Source organism: Arvicanthis niloticus, chromosome 8, assembly GCF_011762505.2.
Source record: "Arvicanthis niloticus isolate mArvNil1 chromosome 8, mArvNil1.pat.X, whole genome shotgun sequence".
In the NCBI taxonomy this organism is placed as follows: Eukaryota; Metazoa; Chordata; class Mammalia; order Rodentia; family Muridae; genus Arvicanthis; species Arvicanthis niloticus.
In genome coordinates, this window is record NC_047665.1 from 46,678,477 (window position 1) to 46,704,176 (window position 25,700).

At 39.4% G+C, this 25,700-nt stretch overlaps 1 protein-coding gene across 7 annotated transcripts in view; it reads left to right on the top strand.

The window, feature by feature from the left end:
* The window catches only part of Hecw1 (HECT, C2 and WW domain containing E3 ubiquitin protein ligase 1), a 300,520-nt gene that overhangs the window by 139,012 nt on the left and 135,808 nt on the right, over positions 1–25,700 (top strand). For all 7 annotated transcript variants that reach the window (XM_076939345.1, XM_076939349.1, XM_076939350.1 and 4 more), the window contains one exon: positions 8,970–9,064. In XM_076939345.1, coding sequence (XP_076795460.1) covers positions 8,970–9,064 — 95 coding nt within the window. The remainder of the gene's footprint in view (positions 1–8,969; positions 9,065–25,700) is intronic.

Consider the following 25,700-nt stretch of genomic DNA (forward strand, 5'->3'; position numbering starts at 1 on the left):
TAGCTATAGCAATAAGGCAACAAAAAGAGATTGAGGGGATACAAATTGGAAAGGAAGAAGTCAAGGTATCACTATTCTCAGATGATATGATAGTATACATAAGCAATCCCCAAAATTCTACCAAACAACTCCTACAGTTGATAAACAACTTCAGGAAAGTGGCAAGATATAAAACTATCTCAAAGGAATCAGTAGCCCCCTTTTTACTCAAATAATAAACTGGCAGAGAAGGAAACTAGGGAAACAACACTTTTCACAATAGCCACAAATAATATAAAATATCTTGGTATAACTCTAATGAAGCTAATAAAAGATCAATAAACAATAATTTCAAATCCCTGAAGAAAGAAACCAAAGAAAATACAAGAAGATGGAAATATCTTTCATGCTCATGGATTAGTAGGATTAACACAGTGAAAATGGCCATCTTACACAAAGCAATCTACACATTCAATGCAATTCTCACCAAAATTCTTACACGATTTTTTATAGACCTTGAAAGAGCAGTTTTTAACTTTATATGGAAAAAGAAAAAACTCAGGATGGCCAAACCAATCCTGAACAATAAAAGAACCTCTGGAGGAATCACCATCCCTGATATAGTACCTCAAGCTATACTGTAGAGAAATAGTGATTAAAAAAAAAAAGAAACCAACCCTGTATGGTACTGGTACAGAAACAGGTTAATCAATGTAATAGAATAGAAGACCCAGAAATAAGCCCACACACCTATGCACACTTGATTTTCAACAATGAAGCCAAAAACATACAATAAAAAAGAAAATATCTTCAACAAATGGTGCTGGTCTAACTGGATATCTGCTTGTAAAATAATGCAAATAGATCCATATTTAATTACCCTGTACAAAACTCAAGTCCAAGTGGATCAAAGACCTCAACATAAAACTTGATACACTAAAACTTATAGAAGAGAAAGTTGGAAAGAGCTTTGAATGCACAGGTACAGGAGGCAACTTCCTGAACAGAACATCAATGGCTCAGGCCCTACTATCAACAAGTGATAAACGAGACCTCATGAAACTAAAAAGTTTCTGTAAGGCAAAAGACAAAACAGCAGCCTACAGACTGGGAAAAGATCTTCACTAACCTGACAGAGAGCTAATATTTAAAATACATAAAAACACTCAAGAAGTTAAACTCCAACAAACCAAATAACCCAATTAAAAATGGGGCATAGAACTAAACAGAATTCTCAACAGAGGAATCTCAAGTGGCCAGGAAGCACTTAAAGAAATGCTCAACATCCATAGTTATCAGGAACTACAAATCAAAACAACCCTGAGATTCCACTTTATACCAATAAGAATGTCTAAGGTAAAAAACTCATGGGATAACACATGCTGGTGAGGATATGGGAAAGGGGAAACACTCCTCCACTACTTGTGGGACTTCAAAGTTGTGTAACCACTCTGGAAGTTAATCTGGCAGCTTCTCAGAAAAGTGGAAATAGTTCTACCTCAAGACCCAGCTATACCATTGCTGGGCATATACCCAAAAGATGCTTCACCATACCCTAAGGACATCATAAATTTTGCAGGAACTAAAAAATATTATCTTGAGTAAGGTAACCCAGACCCAAAAGGACATGCAAGGTCACTCACTGATATGTGGATATTAGCCAAAAAGTACAGAATTCTCATGATACACCCAACAGACACAAAGAAGTTAAACATGAAGGAAGGCCCAATTAAGGATGGTTGAATTAAACTTAAAAGGTGGAACAAAATAGTCAAGGGAGGCAAGAGGAGTGAGGAAACAGAGTGGGAGAGGGGAGGAGGAAGAAAATCTGAATGCAGGATCAGGTGCAGGAAAAGACAGGAGAGAGGCCCAGGGGTCCCAGAGAATGAGTGAAAATCTGCAGCTGGGGTGGGGGGATGTCCAGGAAGTTCCAGAGACCTGGGATAGGGGAGACTCCCAGGAATTGATGCAGGTGTCCTTAGTCAAGATACCTGACATGGAACTTGTAGCCAAGCAGGACTCCCAGTGGAGGGATAAGGACACCAACCTACCCACAAAACTTTCCACTGAAAATTTATCCTGTTTAAAAGACATGTTGTGATAGTGAAGAGACCAAAGGAAAGGCCAACCAATAACCAGCCCCACTTGAAACCCATTCCATGGGTCAGCACCAATCCCTGACATTGTTAATGATATTCTGTTATGCTCACAGACAGAAGCCTAACACAACTGAACTCTGAGAGACTCTACTTAGCAGCAGACAATAACAGAAGTAGATACACATAGCCAAACCTTAGATGGAGGCCAGGGACGCTTATGAAAGAGTTGGGGGAAGGAAGTAGATGGGAATCTCACAGGAAGACCACCAGAGTCAACAATCCTGGGCCCCTAGGAGTTCTTCAGAGTCTGAGCCACCAAACAAAGAACACACATGTGCCAGAAACAGTTGCTCTGGCACATACATAGCAGACAGGTAACTCAGTCTTCATGACTGTCCTATCTGGCCTAAGGGGGAGAAGATGTACCTAAGGTGGCAGAGTCTTGATGTGCCAAAATGTGTGGATACTTGGGGGGGGTGACCTTCTCAGAGGGGTGAGAGAATGGGAGAGGGACTCTATGAGGGAGCGACTGGAACCTGGAGCAGCATTTAGGATATAAATAAATAAGTAAACACGTAATTTTAATTTAAAAAAAAGTGCCATTAACAAAAGCAAATTAGAGAAGAACAGGGCCACATTTGATGGTTTCATCTGTGAACAAAGCTCTAAACCCCAAGTTGAAAGTTAAATGAAGAAAGTGAATAATAATCCCACTGCTCTCCTGGCCCTGCACCTCACCTGGGCAACACAACAGAGCCAGTGTGAGTGGGTCCCAAGTGCATGAGAGCAGGAGAGCTGGCTCTGTTCCTTGCCAGCTGCAGCACTGGGTGAACTAACCATGGCACTGCTGGAGAGCTCTCCCTGATGGTGTGAGTGCAAGAGAGTTGGCAGGCTGACAGCTCAGCTACCACCCAGGCCTGGATCCAGGGCTTTGAGTGGGCTCACCCCAACATCTACCCCATCTCTGCCTCTAAGAATTGCTGGAATAAGTGAAAGCGAGAGTCCTGCAGATCCAAAACTGCAGGACCTCCATGACCCAAGGCAACAAGATTTCAAGAGGAGTCCTGAGGATCCAGTATTGATAACATGGCAGAAGCCAGAGACCTCAAGTCAGACCAAGAACTCATTGCAATCAATATTTGCCAGTAAAGATGTGTAAACAAAAGGGTATAGTGTGGGGACACACTGTGACACACTACAACTTCCACAGATTTTTTTTGAGGGAGGAGGTTGCAAGGGTAGAGAAACGATATGAAGCAATGGGGAGATGAGTGGGATTGGGGTTCATGATGTGAAATTCACAAAGAATCAATAAAGCATTAAATAAAAAACACAACCCGACTACTCTCACCAAGCAAGGGTGAGAAAAGAAATTCAGGAATATAGAAATTACTTGATATTGCTGAGAGGAGACAAGTCGAGACTCACACCTCCAACTCAGAATGCTTTTTCCAAGGGATAAATAACAATTTCATCAAATTCAAACTTACAAATACTGTTTTATTTTAATAAAATATCCATTAGTGAAACACACTGTTTCTTTTAAAGGGATGTTCCTGGCCGCAAAAGCTGTTTTTCTTTCTTCAGTGTAAGAAATATAAAAGGAGTCACTATTTGGTACACTATTTGATACACTATTGCTGAATCCTAGGTCTGAATCAACTATGACAATTAAAGTAGCTGCCTGTGCAACATGTCAGATAACCGGAGAGCCTCACATGTGCTTTGATTTCTATGCCCAAAGTTCTAGGATGTCATAGCTAGTGGGTGGCCTTTTCTGAGTCTAGAAACAGCAGGCCTAAATGGTTCCTCCCCATCCTCCCACCCCCAAACTATTATTTTCCAAGAAATATATTCAATTTGTTCTAACTTAACAAGAAATGGATAATACATTTCAACTGTGTCTAACAGAGTAGAAGAGAGATTTACTTGGGGCCAAAGAAGAGGGAGCCTAACATAAAAGAGAAACTGGGGGGATGCACAAACCTTTTCCAGTGGAGTACTATGTCCCTTTAGCTCCCTGCCAAAGAATCCAATCCCTGTCCTGCACCTGTCCATATATCCTATCAGGCCCTTACAAGAAGCACATTTACATGATTAAAACATGGATCTCTGTGTTGTGCACCTGGTGGACAACCGTTGTCATAGCTTCCTCTATGTGTGGGGACCATGACTTGGAACTGAGACCACATCAGCCTTTTGTACACTTAATGCCACAGGTGGTGATTATAACAATTTCAAATGACATCCTGATTTGTATTGGGCATCTGGACGCCTCTGTGGTTATGATCTAACCAGGGAGCTGAAGGCATCACTGCAACTCTCTGATCCTTCCAAAGAGTCACATATTTATATTCTACCCATGGTCACAATGAAACTTTATCAGGTAACTTGGAAGAGTCTGCCTTTTTATTTAGTTTCCCTTTGATACTGTTTAAGGCATATTAGTTGCTTTTCTTGTTGTTGTGAGAAAACAGCTGGCAAAAGCAGTAAGGATATTTCTGGCTGGAAATTTGACGGGATAGAGACTGTTATGTACCGGAAGTTGTGGCAGTGGGATTTAAGGTAGTTGTGAGAGTGAAGCTGTGAGAGAGCTGGTCACATTTGGCTGAAAACAAAACAAAACAAAACAAAAAAACAAAACAAAAAACCAACCAACCAACCAAACAAACAAACAAAAAAAAAAAACCAAACCCACTAATGCTCTTGCTTTCAAATTTTCTCCTTTTTATTCAGTCCAAAACTCCAGCTCATAGGGAAGTGCTGCCATGTTCACAATCCCCTCCCCACTCCTCACTTTCAATCGCAGCTAAACCTCTCTGAAAATACTCTCAAAGACACACCTGGAAATTTCTTCACTAGGTGACTTTCCATCTACTGAAGAATGGATATAAACTACCTCATCTGTTTTCTGAATGAAACATTGGTTTACTTTTCTTGCTAAAACTGTTACTACATAGATAATTTACTTCTTTTCTTGCTACATAATAGAAAGTGAGCTAAGGCTATCTGCTTCATTAATTCTGATCAGTTTCAAGTGTTTCAGTACCATAAAGATTCTTGCATGTAAATAGGGAAACCTCATGGTATTCAGGTGTTTTTGGTGCTGGCAACATGTGTAATGTTTAGGCAGCAAAAGGGAGAATCATGTTGTTCTAGAAGAGACTTTCATTTGGATGCACAATTCTGTGCAGAAGTTATCTTCTTCAAACACTTGGCAGCTCATACCAGTCAGTCTGTTTCTGTTAATGCTATGCCTGTTAATGGCTGGCCTCTGAAGGTGACCCGGATATTCCTTTGGTAGCTAGTGATGTTTCTCTCTTCTAAAGTGTTACTGTGATGTTGCATTGCTTTGTCCTTTAGGGATTCGTAGAAATTTCTTTATTAGGCTTGACTGTACTACCATTATTGTGTCTTAGACTCTCCAATAATACACAGTCTGCTAATCCATCAAGTTTAAACAGGAGAAAAAAATCTTATTTAAGTGATATTACACTGAATTACACTGATATTACACTTGGAGTAAATGTACGCTGCCAAATAAAAATTATATTTTCAGAATACATACTTACAGAAAAGAATCTTCAATTATATTCCAATTCATGAATAAGCTGGTCATCCCTGATTAAATTTGAAATGTGCCAGATAAAACAACCATAATGTAAACATGTCTGTTTTACCATGACCGTTAATCTGTGCAGTGTTACTTTTGCCAGTCTTTTTATCTGGAAGAACTGGAATACAACTTTTCATTTATTAGGACAAACCCAAACTGCTGTCTAAGTCAGCACTACTGATCATAAAGAAGGCCATTCATGTGTTCACTTACACATTTTATACATTATTCTACTCCAAATAAACAACTAAACTATTATAATGCAACTGTTTTGTATTTAGAAGACATCTTAAATTTAGAAAATATTTTATTTAGACTTGTTTATTATTGTTTTTAGAAAGACAAAGGCAGAAATAATGAAAGTTTCTGACAAAGTATCTGAAAAAGTACTTATAATTTTTTAATATCTGTTTATGAGCCTTGCTGTTTTTCTAGGAGAGAGCAATAATGTATCAGCTTTAGACATTTCCTCACCCTTTGACAACTGAAAAAGTCTTATAAAAATAAGCTACAAGAAGAATTAGGACCTACCATGATATTGTATCTCTTCTGAATTCCTAATAAGTTGGTAGTGTCACAGGAAGTTATGTATTGTGTGAGGACCAGGACATATTCTGAGAAATGTGTTGCTGGGACACTCCATCAAGTGAACTAGGCTGACTGCACTTACATAAGTAAGGTATCTGCAACGTTATTAGGTTGTGTCAGTTGGAACCATCATTATATATGCAGTCTCTCATTGGCCTACACATTATATATGCAAAACTCTAGCTTATTAGCCACTTTTAAAAAGTATGATGTTACATTGCACTGGAAATATGAAAAGAAATGATACCAGTACCTAACTAAAAGCCAAGTAACAAATTAAACAGACCAATAAGTGTAGACAGAATAAATATCAGGTGTCATGTAATTTTTTAATGAAATAATTTTTAAACCATAAAACTAATTATTTCTCTATTATATTGTTGTATTTTGGGTATTTGTTAGTAGCTTTCCCTTACATCTGACACTTAAACTACAATACAAATTTAGGCTAAGTAAAAGGAAGATCCATTGATAATCAAGCTTCTAAATTTTGAAACATATTATTAAAATACATGTTTAAGGGGAAGAAAGATACAGACTTTGTCATCAATTTTTTTCAAAGACATGATATCATGATTTGAAGGTTTCCATGAATTCTTGGTTCAAATAACCACTAATCTGCCTATAGGATTTAACATAAGCTTGTAAATAGGTTCCTCAAGCATTTGCTCAAAGGCATTGAAATCATTTTTTTCCTCGAACAAAAACCCACACATTCCCGTTTTTATATATAGGAGGTATCCTATATCACTCAGCTTAAAGTTTTTCCCCAACCTGCTGATCTCCCTGGCATCCACAATGTACCCAATGTGGAACTGCACTGACTGTGAATAGCAAGCTGCCCAAATCTATTGCCTTATCCAGAGCTCTCTATGATTGCTTGCCCATAAGAAACCAGCCACTTGGACCTGGCTGTGTAGAACTAATGTGATGCAATTTCCTAATACCTTGGATAATATTATGATGGTCACTGAAAGCTTGAAAATGCAATTAATAGTAGTATTAGATGCCAGCATGACTCAGGAAGGAAAAGCTCGTGAGCAACCAGGCGTTACTCAGGTCATGAGAAGTCTTACCAATGACAACTTAATGGGTTTTTAGAAACTCGAAGAGCTAGTTAAAATTTGCCAGAAAATGTTTAGTCTCACTAGTAATCAAGTAAATGAAATGGTAATGATAATGTATTTCTATTTTAAATTTATTTTCAGTAATATCTAACTAACAGCATTGATAGGGGTTCTTTGACGTGGTGGGAATCTGACATTGTGTGTTTCTTGAAGTATAAAGTGCTGTTTGGAAAGTGATGTGACCACAGGGAGAAAGAATCACAGAACTGCTCATGTTGTCTAGCTAATGGGAGAATTATACACCAAGGAATCCTCAGTTAGGTTTAAGTTTGATTTTAACCCAAGAAAATATCAAAATGGCAGTAGGAAGCAATACAGAAATTATCTGCAAAGAAAGCTGTAAAATGCTTGGCCATCTAAACATTATGATCCCACATAAACCTGAGATTCTATTATTAAATATGAAAAACAAAGTGTGTGTTGTACAGGTAGCTAGAAATTTTTATTGCATTATACATTTGTACTTGAACAGCTTTTTGCTAAGGTTTTTCATTTTTAAAAACTAATGTCAATGATAGGAGAATACGTATAAATCCATGCAGCTTTACAAAATGTAGACTCCTAAAACAAAATTAATAGGTTTATTTTAATTAATTAATTTTATTTATGCTTTATTGTTCATTAATAAATATTATTTATCATATACTTTTAAACATAAGTATATAATATTGTTATATATGAACATAATCTTATATTTTATAAAATTATTTATATGAATAAAATAAAGACACAACCTGCCAAAATATTTTAACTAAGAATAAAAAGCATTATATAAAACAGTGACCTGCAAACACTAGTCAGCATCAGGCAACAGAGGGAGCTTGAAAATTTTTTCTACTGCAGAGTTAACTGTCAGAAAGCAAGGGGGTCAGATGATATGGCCCTTATATTACTACCATCACTGACATTTCCTGAACACTTAATTGAACTCTGTTTTTGTTTGTTCAGCCAACATCATATAGAGTAATAGTAATGTTATTGTGAGTTCCATTTACATATGAAAAATCTAAGATACAAGGAAGTTAAGTGACTTGTTCATTGTCTCACAAACTGTAAATCAAACACCACCAAGTTGGATTACCCCAAAACATATCTTTTCTGTTTACCATCTATAGATATAGATCTATGTCTATAATTATACAAAAATGTTATCACTGACAAATATAGGAATTTTAAATATGCTTTTCTTTCATGTATTTTCTCTCAGTCTTTTTTTAATTATCACAATATTAATTGCAGTAAAATATATGATAGGAAACTACAAAGAAATAAAACTAAAATCTTAGAACTACAGATTTAAAAGTAATAACATCCACAGAGGTAGATGGGATGCCAAGTAATTGATTTATTTAACTTGAGTACAGAAATACTAAACCCACACAATTTTTCATAACATATTTTTTGAAAGACAGACTGGTCTAGGGGGCATCGTTGTTAAGTGTTGCATGCTGGCTCTTGAGAGGAGACATTCTGTGGTTGCTGGAGAGGTCCCCCTGGACTATGGCTGTTTTGTCCTAGATTAACCTAACGACTCAGCTCCGTTTTATTTTTGTCTTCCAGCTGAAACTAAGATCTGCTTCAAATACTACCATGGAGTAAGTGGGGCCCTGAGAGCTACAACCCCCAGTGTCACTGTCAAGAACTCAGCAGCCCCTGTAAGTCTCTGCTCTTCCTCTTGCTCAGACACAACTCACATAGTTACTTGCTTTCCTGTTTTATTCATGTGTGTACACACATAATCATACACATGCACACATCTGCAATTACTCAACCTACATGTATATGAAGATACATTGATAGATGAATTAAGAATGCAAGCGCACGGGCGTGCTCACATGCACACACACACACACACACACACACACACACACACACGCCTCTGACTAGTGATAAAGAAAGACACCAAAAGCTATCTTTTTCAGATTACAAGCAATCTGAATGTTAGAGACATGCCAAGTATCTGGATTTCCCTCAGCAAAATATTTCATGGGGTATACTTAGTAGCAGCATATGAGGCTTTCTTTAAGAAACATGTTTATAATAACTGATTTTGGATATTTATATTTTTGATGTTTTCATTTCTATTTAAACGTAAAATTAAACTAATTAGTTAGAGTGTATTGTTTCAAATTCATCTTAGTTATATGAAATGATAGACCTAGAAAAGATAAAATCTCACTTTCTATTATTAAGTAAATAGAGACTCTATCTAACAAGTGAACCCAAGCAATGTACCTCAAGCAAACTACTAGCAAGCAAATCACAGATCCAGGTTTCAGCTTTGTTTTGCTTTTTGTGTATTTTGGTTTTGACATTGTTGTTGTTGATTATATTCTTTTGAGACATGGTGAGACCATGTAGCCCAGGCTGTCCTGTAACCAACTATTCAAGTTGGATTTACATAGATATTTCTATGCCTCCCAAGTGCTGAGATCATAAAGGTTTGCCATCAAGTTCAGCTGTACATCCAGGATTTAAATCATACCTTTGGTTCTCTACTGTGTAGTTCTATTCAGTACTACAAGAATAGACATTATCTTTTCCTGAATTCCCCCCCCATATTTATCTTTGTACTTGTTCTCATTTTTCTTATTACTTTTTCCAGAGATTCATAAAATTTGTTTTGATCATATTTACCAATTTTTGCAACTTTGCCCATATCCATTCTTTCCTACCCACCCAACTTTATAACTTTATATCATTTTTATTATTTTAAGATCATTTATGGTTTGTTGGTTTTGTTGTTGTTGTATTGGGGAGTTGCTTTGTTTGTTTGTTTGTTGAGACAGGGTTCCTCTACGTGTCCCCAGTTTTCCTTGAACGTGCTATACAGATCACTCACAAAGTGAGTGCTGGAATTAAAAGCATGCACTACCACACCCAGCTTAAGAGCAATTTTTTTGCAGCCTAAATATTTTTGGATGTATAGTTATGCATTGTAGAGAGGTCCTACTAGAGACTACATTCTTAGAGGAAACTGACTCTCGCTCTTCTAGTAGCTAATAAGTGCCAAGAGCACCACAGCTTGGGATGAAATTCGTGCCCAGCTCCTCATGCCATTCTAAGATTTGATCTGACTTGGGTCTGTATAGGTGTTAAATATTCTGTCACAAGTACAGTGAGTTCACATGTGCAGCTGCCCTGCTTTGTCCAGAAGACAGTTTCTTTATAGTCATCTACTGCCTCAGGCTCCTACACTCATTTTGCCACCTCTTCCACAATTCCACAATATCTGACCCTCACACGGTGGGCTGTGGTAGCATGCTCTCTTTGAGCCTAAGAATTCTATGATTTCTTATTCTCTGCAGCTTGAGTGTACTGCATGGTAATCACCATGTACTGCAAATACAAGCTTCTCAGATGAAGACTGAGAGTTGTATTGACAATGGGTGTAAAAAAAAAGTCAGTTTAATACTATGCACATTTAGGAGAGTGATAATAGTAGTTCCCCTGAAGCCTATGACTTGTCTAGCCATAGGTTCTTAGCCTGATAATGATGCCAGGTATGGGCTGAGTCCTGTGGAGTGTGCATTTCTAAAATGCAATCAGAAAGTGAATGGTTTCATAATGGATATGCCACTATTATACAAGTGAGCATGTCTTCCCAGATCAGTCACTATTATAACTTTCAGGGTGCATAGCTGGGTAAAACTGATAATTTTCTCCCCTGGTAGCTTGCATAGCACTTTAAAGTACACTGAAAGCTAGCTAGCTGGTAAGGTTGAGTCTAAGACCAATAGGAAAAGAAATACCTTGAAAGGATACTCTCCAACAAGTTGAGCCATCTGCAGCCTGTGCAGTGTGTTACAGGTTTCAGTCTTTCATGAATCATGGCATTTTGGTGATACAGCTATAATGGTATCACCAATATTCCTGTTGGTAAATTGCCACCCCTTAAAAAAAAACCTCACTGATTCACCAAAGTGGACTTTGGTAGTATCTGTACTTTGGTCTGTCATTAATTCTATCTCCCAATGAATGCTGTCACAAAACATTGTGAGAGCCCAGTTCTGAGCCCATGTGATGCTGAGAATAGAGAGTAGCTCTGGGCTCTCACCACCACATTAAAACTAAGTACATCGATCCAGTATAAGTTCTAGAAAGGGACTTTAATACAAACCATATTTTAATGTGTAAGTAGTTTCTAGAGTGACTGTGTTATTGTTACCCTTATTTCTTGATAGAATGAAACAGTTTTCAAGGTTGTTTCTCTTGCATTTCTCTATTTGATTTCTATCACATTAAGGCAGACCAAAAAAAAATTTGTTAAGTAAATGCTATTCCTTCTCAATTAACTATAGCTTTAAGATATTATCATTTTTTAAAAACTAGTAATGTTTAAAAACTAGAACAAACCTAGCTTTAATTTTGCAATACAAGTCATCTATTGGTAAAAATCCAGTGAACGTCTCAATTAATGTAAGCTCTGGGAACTTAAGCACACTGTTTCAAAGAGAAAATGTAATTAAGTTTGCTTGCATGCATTTTAAATTCTATTTTCTCACTGATTATTGCTGGTACTAAATTAATTTTTTAAAGAAGGTTATACCTATAGACATTACATCATGCCCAAAATGCCATTGAGTTATTTAAAAACTACAATAAGCCTGTAGTTCTTTAGGAAGAAAGACAAGATGTCCAATGTTCTTTTGGCTTAACCAACTCTTTAATGTCAATACTAATAAATTCTAAATACTTATAGTTCTATTTTTTTAATCTCCCTATCTTTAGCATTAGCAGCTATTGTAGTTCTTGTATAAAATGAGGTTGTATTTTATTCTTGATGTTCTGAGGCTCTCATTTATTTGGTGGTCCTAAGCATAGATAAGAACCCATTATGGTAAGATGTTATAGACACTAATGTCAATGTAAATTAAATGTAAGCTCTGTAATTGAGAACTCATAGGTACTGTATCATCTAGTATAATACTATCCGAAGCCCACAGGCCTGGAGCATGAAGCCTCTTGTGCTAGTGTGTAAGGAAAGGTGTGACAAATAAGCTCAGTAAATGTTGGCTTCCAGAAGAGGTGGCATGTGACTGAGACTAGCAATATGGATGAAACCCCTAGCCTGGAAGGAAAGCAATGCAAGGCTGGGCAGATGGACATGGTAGACAGAAACACAGGGTCTACGGTGACACAAGCACAGTATGGAGGGACATCTAAGTTGTGCTAGGCCTGAAGGACATACAGCTGGTTTTTCGATATTAGAATGGCTACTCCAGATTGTTTCTTAAGACCATTTGCTTGAAAAATTGTTTTCCAGTCTTTTACTCTAAGGTAGTGTCTGTCTTTGTTACTGAGGTGGGTTTCTTGTATGCAGCAAAATGCTGGGTCCTGTTTGCGTATCCAGTCTGTTAGCCTATGTCTTTTTATTGGAGAATTGAGTTCATTGATGTTAAGAGATATTAAGGAGAGGAGATTATTGCTTCCTGTTATTTTTTTTTAACAGTAGAGGCATTGTTTGTGTGGTTCTTTTGGGTTTGTTGGAAGAGGATTACTTTCTTGCTCTTCCTGGGGTATAATTGCCTTCCTTGTATTGGAGCTTTCCTGCTATTATCCTTTGTAGTGCTGGGTTTGTGGAAAGATACTGTGTAAATTTGGTTTTGTCATGGAATATCTTAGTTTCTACATCTATGGTAATTGAGAGTTTTGCTGGGTATAGTATCCTGGGCTGGCATTTATGTTCTCTTAGGGTCTGTATGACATCTGTCCAGGATCATCTGGCTTTTATAGTATCTGGTGAGAAGTCTGGTGTAATTCTAATGGGTCTGCCTTTATATTTTACTTGGCCTTTTTCCCTTACTGCTTTTAAAATTCTTTCTTTGTTTTGTGCATTTTGTGTTTTGATTATTATGTGATGGACAGTATTTCTTTTCTGGTCTAGTCTATTTGGCGTTCTGTAGGCTTCTTGTATGATTATGGCCATCTCATTCTTTAGGTTAGGGAAGTTTTCTTCAATAAATTTGTTGAAGATATATATTGATATGGGTAATTCAGGACTTTTTAATTGTGGGAGGACTAGGCTCTGATGATGCCAAGTACCCTAGGTTGCTGATGCTTGTGTTCTTGTGCTTGCCTTTCACCATCTGGATCTCCTTGGTGCTACCTGAGTTGTCTCTGGCTGGAGCCTTGTCTTTCCTGTTATCTTGGTTGTGTCAGAACTGTTTGGGATGGGTATTGCTGCTGAGGTTAGAGCTGAGGCCCAAGATCTGCTCAGTGCTCAGGCGGAGACAGGAAGGAACCAGTGCTCTGGGCCAGGAGCGAATTCCTGTTTCCCCATGGGTCCCAGTTACTCCCTGTTTGGGTAGAGTATTGCTTTTTCCTTACCTGAGATACTGCCCGGGTTAGAGCTCCTGGGAGCCTCGCTTCCTCTGGGTTTTATGAGGTTGGGTACAGAGTTTCCGTCAGAGATCAGCTCAGTGCTTGGGCCCCCAGCTGGTTTTTCTATATCTCTTGCTGTGCATTTTTATAATAAGTTTGTTATTTTGTTGGTATCAAAAGTAATAAGCTTTATATTTTCTTCTGTTCTCTGTCAAAAATAATTTTTGAACCAAAGTTTTCTTTTTCAGCATCCTTGCCTGGTTGCATTTTTCCAGTGCATTCCTGTGTCTTTTAATGAGCTCATGGTATATCTTACATTCTCTCATTATATTTCAAAGGACAGAAATCCATCTAGCTATACAATTTCTCTAACACAATATATGATAATCTTTATGCAGCTTGCTCCATTATCCACTGAAAAGTTCCTGAGTTCTTTATCAAGGCTATGTCCTGATGAAAGATTTTCATCCTGACCTTCCCCATTCTGTGGAGTCATCTGTAGTGCCTACTGGCCTTGAGTAGAAGCACTTCCTCCACACTGCCTTGTGATTTTCTCTTGGAGTAGAGATTCCATCTTTGGCTGGTCTTGGCATACATTGCATCAACAAGACTCTTTAAAGCTCTATAACACAGCTTCCCACAGCTGTCTTATAAGACACCATCAGCTACATCCCTAGTCATTCCAAAGCCTGGTGCCACAGGTTCAGAGTGAAAGGCAGGAAGATGACATTATCTTGCTACTTGATTTGGGGTAAGAGGTTTATTTTCTGGTGTGTCAGAGTCAATCTTCAATTAGTCCCTCAAGGTGAGTGACTAGAAGGTGACCTCAAATGGCTATTACAAGCAACTTTTTATACTTTTTAGGTGCACAGGTTACATCAGCAAGGTTACAGTTCAAACTTATTGGCTAAGCATATTGACCTTTAAATCTATTGGCTAGCAAGCATGGATGGATCATGACACACATTTGAACTCTATCTGGGACTTTCCAGAGGGTCAGGTGACTATCAGTCAGTACATTCTCTGGTTTCTCTGTGAATATTTTACTCAACACTGTTCCTATGAATGACGAATGGAACTTGGCCTAGCCTTAACCCCAGGGTATGGAGGGTATGGAATTGGGAAAGCCCTTAGGGTCCCTCATTCTCCCTTTTTCTTGTACAAGCTCCAATCATGGATCTACGCTCAGGCATCTTGGATAACTAATATTCTTCAGGTCCTGTCCTCAGGGTCTCATATTGTTGGCTCAGGACCATCGGCTGTACTGCTCCTATTCTCTCTTTTATGAAGGCTATAAGCTTGTTCAATATGTGGGGTCCAAAGGTCAACAACTTCAGGAGAACAATTAGGGGTCCTAACAAGGTGGATATGAGGGTGGTTAACCAAGGGAAGTTGTTAAACCAAGACTTGAACCAGCCCTGACTTTGTTCTCTTTCTCTCTTTCACTTGGCTAGCCCTTCTCTCACCTAGGTCGTTGAATCTTTAACTACCCCTGGAATGGTCTCCAGTATATGCTTCCGTATGTTTCACATCCCCAGGTATACAGAAAAAGTGGTTGCCACATTCCCATTGAAGGGCCTCCTGCTGGCTTCTCCCATCTCCAGGGCACACATATATGGGGGTTTCTTGAAGGACACTCTTCAACTTTTGGTGTCCACATCCTAAGCCCCACCTTCCAAGGCCTCTTCTGGGACGTGGTTTAGATTCGCAAGTTCCTAATCCCAACATTAGGGTAATCCCTGCCCCTGCGTCTCTAGGGTAGAGACATCCCAGGAGTCAAGGCCTACCACTAACTTACAGAGATCAAAGGCGAGGTCTAGCCACCAGGTATAAGGTGGGTGTTCTTCTGCAGTGGACCAAGCTACTTCAGCAGTGGCGGAGAGTACTTGCCAAATCACTTTGGTAGGGTTTTGGGGGGTGCTGAAGCTCAGCGCCAGGAGGAAGATACACCATAGCCATGTCATGGTTTCTCTGGCCTTGCAAAAAGACAGGTGATCATGAGCTTGATGGGGGTTGTTTAGGTGTCTGGCTGCTATCCAGTTGGTGTCAGGCACAGATGCTGGTCTGACATGAGTTACATGAACCCAGGCAGTTATTCCATCCACTTTAACGGCAGTCAGGGTGGTTAACAACAACAGGAACAGCCCTTTCCGCTGTGCTTCCAAGTTTTCAGCACAACGTCTCTTAACATATATCCAATCTCTAACTTGGTATTTGTGTGGAACCTCTGGGGTACCTGCATTATACAGGGCATGAAGTTTAGTCCACAATTTCTGGTGGCTGATTTGGAAAGCTTACAATTGAGCCAACCTGAAACTTGTCAGCCTGAAAAGTCTCGGGGGGGGGGGGGAGGGTGGTCAAGAGCTGGGGTCAAGGGAGTGGGGGTCCCATACAGATTCTCAAAAGTGGTCAGGTTAAAATAGTAGGGGTCAGAACAGGGCCAGGGGAAGGAGCACCACCCAGTCAGTGCCAGTCTCCTGGACAATTTAGTTAAGGTGTCTTTTAGGGTTCTATTCATTCTCTCTACCTACCCTGAGCTCTGGAGACACAATGCACAATGGAGCTTCCAATTAGTCCCCAATATCTCTGCCAATCTCTGACTTACCTTAGAGACAAAAACAGGGCCTTATCCAATCCAAATACCTTGGGTACTCCAAACCTTGGGAAAATTTCTTCTAATACCTTAACTGCCATGGTAGCTGTCTCATGCTTGGTGGGGAAAACCTCAACTCATCCAGAGAAAGTATCCACAAACACTAGAAGGTATTTGTAACCATATTTTCCTGGCTTAACGTCTGTAAAATCGACCTCGCAATATACTCCAGGCTGTTCTCCCGTAGGTCTTTTGCCCTATTTACTCTCGGCCATATAAACATTCACTTGCTGGTATACCTTATACTGTTCTACTATCTCTCTGGCCCAAAACCTGAGGTCCATTAGATATACTTTAGATCTCTTAACTGCTTGGACAAGATTTTTAATTTCCTAAATGAGTACATCTGTGCATTTGGCCTAGTAAGTGTTTTGCTTGTTTTCTGGGGAGTATAGTCTTTCTTGTGTGCACCATTGCCCTTCCTTCTCTGGGTAATACTTGGTAGGGTGGCTAGCAATCTGAGTCCTTTCATCCTTTCTTTTTCTATATATTTTAAGTGAGGCCATCTTTTAGTCCAGGCTCATTCTCCAGTGGGTGTTTCTTGCAGGCCCATAACCTGGATAGGCTCCTGCATGGCTACTTCTTGAGCCACTTGATCTGCCTGGTTTTTGCCTCCTGGCAATGAATAATACTCACAGTTGCCAGGTTCATCGGGGCATCTAAGAGATCCAAGATTTCCTGCTTGTTTTTTATTTCTTTTCCCTCTGATATGAGAAGTCTCTCTTGATCTATAGACCCATGGACATGGGCTGTGGCAAGACATACCTGGTATCTGTGTAGATGTTAATTTTCTTGCCAGCGCCAAGTTCCAAGGCTTTGGTGAGGGCAGTTAGCTCTGCTTTCTGCACCGATGTGCTCAGGGATAAAAGTTCAGCCCAGATGACATTTGTGCCATCCACCACAGCAGCACTCACTCATCTCTAACCCTCAGGAAGAAAACTGTCCCAGTCTATAAACCAGGTTTCCTCAGCCTCCTCCAGGAGTCAGTCAGAGAAGTCTTTCTTCTACCCATGGGCTCTCCTTTTGGGCCAGTTAGTTTCAGCCCACTGGGCAGGAAGTGTATCTGGGCCCCCATCTTAGAGAATATGTCTCACCTCAACAGAGGGTAGGGACAGTCTGGGATGACCATAAATGAATGGGATACCCGGCCCATCCCTAGGTCTACTGTTCTTCAGGTAGCCCATGAATACATTTTGGTGCCAGTGGCTCCTTGTACCCAAGATTTTTTCTTGGAAACAGGGCCATTGGCTTGGAGGAGGACCAAGTGGTAAGCCCCTAGGTCCACCAAGAATTGTGTGGGTTTTCCCTCCACTCTCAGAGTTACCCTGGGCTCACAGAGGAGATCTGAACCCCATTTCCCCTAATCACTGTCTTCACCCATGGCTAACACTTTCACCATTTTGGGGCGCTTTTCCCAAGGCCTGGGATTTCCCACCCCGCCTCCATTTGTTGGGGCACTCTCAGGCCCAGTGGCATCTCTCCTTCCAATATGAGCACTAGTCCTTTTCAAGGGGATTTCTGTCTCTCTTTAGTTGGAGTATCTCTTCCCTGCTTTCCCTAACTACTGTAGCCAAGATTCTCTGTAAATTCCTTTCCTGATGCTTTTCTTTTTCTCTTTTCTTTTTTTAAAAAAAATTTTTATTGGATATTTTATTTACATTTTAGATGTAATCCCCTCCCCCCTGCCCATCCAGGAACCCTCTATCCCATCCCCCCTCCTCCTGCTTCTATGAGGATATGCCCCCACCTGCCCTCCCACTCTCACCTCCCCACCCACAATTTCCCCCACACTGGGCGTCCATTCTTCACTGGACCAAGGACTTCCTCACCCACCTGTGCCTGACACTGTCATCCTCCCCTACATATGCAGCTGGAGCCATGGCTCCCTCCCTATGTGCTCCCAGGCTGGTGGTTCAGACCCTGGGATCTCTGGTTGGTTGGTATTGTTGCTCTCCTCATGGGGCCACCAACCCTTTCAACTCCTTCAGTCTTCTTTCTCACTCCTCCACTGGGAACCCCAAGATCAGCTCAGTGGTTAGCTGTGGATGCTTTACTTTTTTCATCTCCCTTTTGTCCTCTTCCTTTCTCTTTCTTTGCTCCTTCTTCTCCCTGTCTCGCTGTTACAGTAGACGTTCTCAGCAAGCTACACTAAATCCCTCAACGACTTATCCTGTAGTCCCCCTGGCCTCTTAAGCTTTTTCTTGATATTTCTACTAGCCTGGTCTATAAAAGCCATAGTCACAGTAGCTTTGTGCTCCTCGCTGCTGTGGTCATAGGGTATAGATTGGCAGAATGCTTCCATGAGCTGCTCTAGAAAAACAACAGGAGACTGATCCCTATCTAACCTCACATACCTTGATCAAATTTGTTGGCAGCCAAGAGGCTGCCTTGAGACCTTCCAACAGAGCCTAGTGGTAGACATTAAAGTTCTCCTTACCTTTGGCTGAATTAATGCCCCAACCAGGTTGGGTCAAGGGAAACCCTGTGTTGATGACAGCCTGGTCAATCAATGGTGCCCCCATGTCTGAGGGGACATTCTTTCTGGCTTCCTGCATTATCCTCTCTCAGTCTTCAGTCATGAAGAGCACTCTCATGAGTTGTTGGATATCATCCTAGTTGGGCTGGTGAGTAAACACAACAGTCTCAAAGAGAGTAGTCAGCCCCTTGAGGTTACCTGAAAAGGGGGCAGGGGGATGTTGGGCCTTCCAGTCATACAAGTCAGCTAAAAAGAAGGGCTCATATTGCATGCCCTGATTGCCATCCTCAACTACTATAGACTTGCAGGGGGAGGGCCACTATTGTATCTGGTGAAGTGGCCCTTTTGCTTCGAGTCCTCATGGTCAGTCCCAATTCCAGGGGTCCCTCTCCCTTTGCTGGGGTTGGACGAGGGCTCAAGGGACCTTGAGGGGGATCCTTGAGGGGGGCTGTAGGAACCGGGGCCATGGGGGTATAAGGAGGTGATGGATCCATCAGTAGCAGATCCCCTGTGGAAGGCCCCTGGAGGATGTTCTTTTTTACAGACTTGTTGGTCTCTATAGGGTTCTTCTCCTTCATGTCCAGGACCTGCCAGAGTCTTGGAGACAAAAAGGCTTTTATCCTAGGGAGTTGGGGGAGGTCCTCCACTAGATCCTTTCAGGTAATTATATAGGGCACTTGGCTGAGTGCCCGAAGGATGCTGGCCTAAAGACTCTACTGCTTTGATCACCTGCAAGTCAAAGGTCCCTACCAGTGGCCATCCTACTCTGAAGGTGGGCCATTCGGAAAAGCAGAAAGGAACTAACTTGCCCTTTTACTACTGACAAGTTTTCTTCTCTTTCCCTAACTTCCCTCCAGTGGTTAACTAGGATGTTTAACAGGGTAGATTCGGTCTGTTTCATGTCCAAAAATAACGTCAGACCAAGTCCAAGAACACAGAGAAAGACAATCAACACACAGACAGTTCGCCTATGCCATAGGTGCAGAAACCAGCTCATACAGACAGTTGCTCCCTGCCACGGGCACAGAAATCAGGTTACAGCAAGACTCGGTCAGTGCCTGCCCATACTGTATCTTGCCCATTTCCAAAAGGAGTGGAATCTTCCCTGGGGAGGGGGGATGGTGAAGTGTCCTCCAGACTCCCCATGGTCAGTGTTAAGGCACATCTGCCCTCCACAACTGACCACACTAGATCAGAGGCTTTCAGCTGACACCATGCTCAGGAGCCAAAAGTGAAAGCAAAAGACAGAGAGACAAACACAGACAAACCCTTATGAGTTGACCCCTGATGCCAAGCTCGGTGTTTTTCCCTTCGATGAGTCTAGTCGGCAGTTGCTCCAGGGGTCTCCTCGAATCCCAGATGAAGCCCCCAAATGTAAGACTCCAGCCCTTGGTCAGTGGTACTTACTTCGAGACACTCCTGAGTGAGACACTGAAACACAGATTGGTGCAAAAGCAAGAGGTTTATTTTCCAGCCTGTCAATTAGTTCTTCAAGGCAAGTGACTTGAAGGTGACTAATGTATTTCTTATAACAGTAAAACTACAGGATAGTGCTCTTGAAATTGCTTTACAATGGGCTAGTCTTACCTTTATTTCAGATGCCATTGTTTAACTATTTTATAGCCTCTATTTTCTGGCCTTTTCAATGAGAACTTTAAAGAAGACATAACAGGATCATTTTGATATATCTTGAGTAGGGGTTTGTCCATCCCATAAGCCAAAGAAGACTTAGGAAGACCGTGGAATTGCAGGAATCTAAAAATGTCACATTTTTCTCTATTGTAGTTATTTCAGTTGATATTGTTGGTGGTGGTGGCGATGATAATGATGATATTGTTTCTCCACTAATTATGCTTATAAAGAATTGCTTTCATAAATGGGAAGACTTGAAACATGTCCGATCATTTCCACAAATCAATTTAATCATATTTAACCAGGTTTTATGGTCTTCTCATACTCAAAGCACCACACCCGCATTCTCCATCATGTCCTTTCATCCGTCCAATCACGATCTAGAAACCTAGTGTTCTTCCATCCTGGGAAATTGATAGAAAGTTTACATTTTGGGGGCCTTTTGACTTGGATTTTAATAGTAGCAGCATGTTTTTTTTTTTACTGCTGTAGAACTTAAAAAAATTTTTTTTTATTTACGGTCTTTAAAGCTTTATTCTATGGTTGGTTAGTCTCAGTGTCTGGGGGCCTAGGTGAGGCAGAATGTCACTGGATAAGCAAGCACACTGTAGGAACTTTGTCCTTCTAATAATGGCTGGGAAGAAAACAGAGAAAGAAAATAGGTTTGCATCTCAGTAGCAAATTCAAGAGCTTTCCCTAACAACCTAACATCTTTCTACAAGGCCCATAACCTAAAGCTCTCACCGTTTCCCAATACTCATGTGTGTTGAGAATCCAGCCTTTAACTCTATGGGCCATTCTGGAACACTCAAGACTGTAACACAGACCATGAACACAATCTGTAACAGAAACCATGGGAGTCTTATTTAAATAAATTCTTTAAAGCAGCCTTTTTTGTTCTATCTATGCTCAGATGCTGCCTAGACATTTCTCTTTTCACTGACTGTGCTCATTGGTTTTGTGTGTTTGTGCATTCATATTGTCCTGTAGGTGTGTGTGAGCGCCAGAGGTCAATGCCAGATGTTGTTCCTCAGGATCAACCCACCTTATTTTTAAAGACAGACACTAGATGGGATCTGAAGATTGCAGTTTGAGATCTCTGACCAGCACATTTGAGAGATCTGTCACTGCATCCCCTGGAGCTGAGAATAGAACGCCTGCCACCCCATCTGCTCTTCCACACACATGCACGCTCATGCTTGGGTCTTCGTGCTTGGCACGCTCATGCTTGAATGCTGGGTCTTCCTGCTTCCACAGCAAGCACTTCAGTGACTGACCCTCTGCCCCAGGCCTATTAGAATTGTTTTGTGAATTAATTCTGTTTTTTCTATTCCCCCCATACACATCCACAACATATATTTGCCTTTAATAATCACCTAAATTACCATAAAAAAGAAATTCCATCTACAATCCTGAGACAAAAGTTATTATCTTACTCATTCCCTAATGTTATGAAAATTGGTTTCTTAATGAAATAATCCCAGCTACACCAGGACAGCAAGAGTTCTGAAGTAATCATGTAATATTCTTGTTTTTAATATTTAATCTCTTAAACCTCTTTCTTTTACCTTTCTCAGATGACAATTTTAGAACACATTTTGATTTGAAGCAGATATAAGTCAAATGCTAGAGATAAAACAAATTAAGTTCAGACTTGAGCTTCTGTGCTAATGTCATATACATGATTTACTAACCAGCAAAGATCAGTACAGCCCAAATTTTTACTGAAAGATTCTGTCTCTATCCCACAAAGTCAAGGGTAAAAAGGAGAAGCAATTTCTGTGAGGAAAGCTAAGGGGTGGATGTTCTTCCAACTGAGAGTGCAAAGGCAGGCTTTGCATTTGCTCCCAATATTTCAGCAAAGGCCAAATCCTGCTTGTTTATTTATTTTTAACTTTTTATAAAAGAAGAACTTGCAAGTAAATAAAAATACATGCATCAAAAATAAAAAGATCCACAGTCTATACAACTTAGATAACTTATATATTGTTAACATTGCTGTTAATAATAGATGCTATGAAGTGTCACATTAAATTTTACACTTTACACTTTCACTGTCAAATATATTTTATGCACTTATCCACCACCAAAAAAATTCATGACAATTAGGCCTAGAAAACAATTAGTTTCATATCTTCTTTCATGACCCATGCTCACTACCTGCATTCAGCCCTTCCCCACTCCCTAGTTAGCTTTTCTGGTCCTCTTGTCTTCATGTATATTGTATAAGCATTTATGTATATGCAAATTTATGACTTAATTTTGCATATGAGTGAGAACATGTAGTTTATTCCTTTCTGACATAACCCTGCTAAAATATTATACATTCTAACTCCATCCACTTTCCTGCATTTTTTGGGCTTTATTTTTCTTTAGAGCTGAATTTCATCTAGTTCCAAGAAAATTATTTATCTATTAAGTATAATTAATCTACAGCATGATACACTATAAAATTATAACATACAGTGAAAAATGCAAGTTTCTTGGTGTTTTTAAATTTCCTTCATTTTGCTCATTATTCAGGAATAATAAATTATCAGAAATTTTCAGAAATTTCAAAGTTGTTTCTATTTTAAAGGTATTCTTAATAATCTTTATATTTTATTAGATAGCTATAATTCATGTTTAAACAATCAAGCACATTTAGTTCACTAGTTCTTACAAAAAACACTTTAGATTACAGGAATATTTAGACAATATATAACTTAAAATTCAGATTTCAAATAGGTTTTGTCATGGGATCTCATTTGGAAATTGCCAATCAAGCTCTTTCTAATGGTTAGGATGTTTTGCTTTGTTCAAATGCATTTTGAGCAAATGCATTTGTTAATCTCTGTCATGTTTTAACATTGATTCTTTTATGATGGAGGCAAACTCACAAATGGCTAAAGATATAAATCTGCAGACTTTGAACAAAGTCCAAGTGATATAGGTTTTACTACTAGCTTCATCTATATGACTTTGAGTAAATTTCTTAAAGTTTTGATCCTGTGTTCTCATCTGTGAAATTGATATATATATATATATATATATATATATATATATATATATATGTGTGTGTGTGTGTGTGTGTACATATATACACATACATATATATCAATTATACGTATATATCAATATATGTATATATATAGTTTTATCAGATTGTTATAAAAAATTTTAATCTCCAGAAGCCTCAGTATGGAGCCTCAACTGTATTTTCTAAAAAGAACATTTAAGAATTGTTTACTAATTGCTCAACAGTAACTATTATAGTCATTATTGTAAACATAACTTCTCAGATGATTTCTGAACAAAAAGGATATGCCATCACTGCACAGTTGTATGCCTGTGAACCCAGCTTTAGCTAAGGGACAAGATCAATATTATGAGGTCAACTTGGGCAACATAGCAAGAGACTTTGCCTCAAAGATATCAGAAGAAAAGAAAAGTATTCCATTTATCTGAGTAGTGGTTGTATAAACATCCACACACTTACCTAGCACACTGATGAGTCACAATATTGCTTGTTTACAAACTGTTGCTATTTATTTAAGACAAAGAGCTTATAACAACGACAGCATCTAATACAGGCATTGTGCAATGGTTACATTTCAAAATTGAAGTTATTGTAAGAGTTAGAGATATGTTTTACCCTTATTGGTGCCAGGATAAAGGTCTTAAATGATTTGTTAGCCATCCAGAAGGACATTTTGTATTTTTAATTTGTATAAAATTTAGGCAAAATTTAGACAAAAGAACCCAAGGGTTTTTATCTTTTATTTATTTATTATTTTACACTCCAGATTTTATTTCCCTCACCTCGTGACCCCTCCAACTATTCCACATACCATACCTTCTCCCCACCCCCTGTCTCCACGAGGATGTCCTCACCCCTCACCCCTACCCACCCAGACCCCTAAACTCCAAGGAACTTCCAATCACTTGAGGGTTAGGTGCATCTTCTCTGACTAAACTCAGACATGGCAGTCCTCTGCTATGTACGTGTTGGGGGCCTCATATCAACTGACATGTATATTTTGGATATTAGCCCTCTATCAGATGTGGGGTTAGTGAAGATTTTTTCTCAATTTGTAGGTTTGTCCTACTGACTATGTCCTTTACTTTACAGAAGCTTTCCAGTTTCATGAGGTCCCATTTATCTAATGTATGAGTGCTTTGCTGCATATATATCTGTCTGCCTGAATTGGACACTAGACCCCCCTGTAGATGGTTGTGAGTCACTATATGGTTGCTGGGAATTGAACTTACGAACTCTGGAAGAGTAGCCAGTATTCTTAGCAGCGGAACCATCTCACCATTCCCCCATTTATTAATTCTTGATCTTAAAGCCTGAGCCATTAGAGTTCTTTTTAGGAAATTTCCCCCTGTGCCAAGGAGTTCAAGGCTCTTCTCCACTTTCTTTTCTATTAGATTCAGTGTATCTAGATTTATTTTGAGGTCCTTGATCCACTTGGTCTTAAGCTTTGTGCTAGGTGACAAATATTGGTCTATCTTCATTTTTCTGCATACAGGCAGTCAGTTAGACCAGCACCATTTATATGAAGATTTTTTTTTTTCTGTTGTATATTTTTGGCTTCTTTGTCAAAGATCAAGTGTCTGTAAGTGTATGGTTTTATTTCTGGGTCTTCAATTCTATTCCATTGATCAATGTATCTGTTTCTGTACCAACACTATGCAGGTCAGAGATGATGATTCCTCAGCCATTCTTTTATTGTTAAGTATTGTTTTCGCTATTCTGGGTTTTGTGCCTTTCCAGATGAATTTGAGAATTGCTCTTTCCATGTCTTTGAAGAATTGTGTTGGGATTTTGATGGGGATTTCATTGAATCTGTAGACTGCCTTTGGTAGGATGGCCATTTTTACGATATTAATTCTGCCAATCCATGAACATGGGAAATCTCTCCGTTTTCTGAGATCTTCTTTGATTTCTTTATTGAGAAACTTGAAGTTATTGTCATACAGGTATTTCACTTGTTTGGTTAGAGTTAATCCAAGATATTTTATATTATTTGTGGCTATTGTGAAGGGAGTTGTTTCCCCAATTTCTTTCTCAGCTTTTTTTTAATCATTTGTGTAAAGGAAGGCTACTGATTTATTTGAGCTAATTTTATATCTGGCCACTTTGCTGAACTTGTTTACCATCTGGAAAGGTACTCTGGTATAATTTTGGGGGTCACTTATGTGTACAATCATATCATCTGCA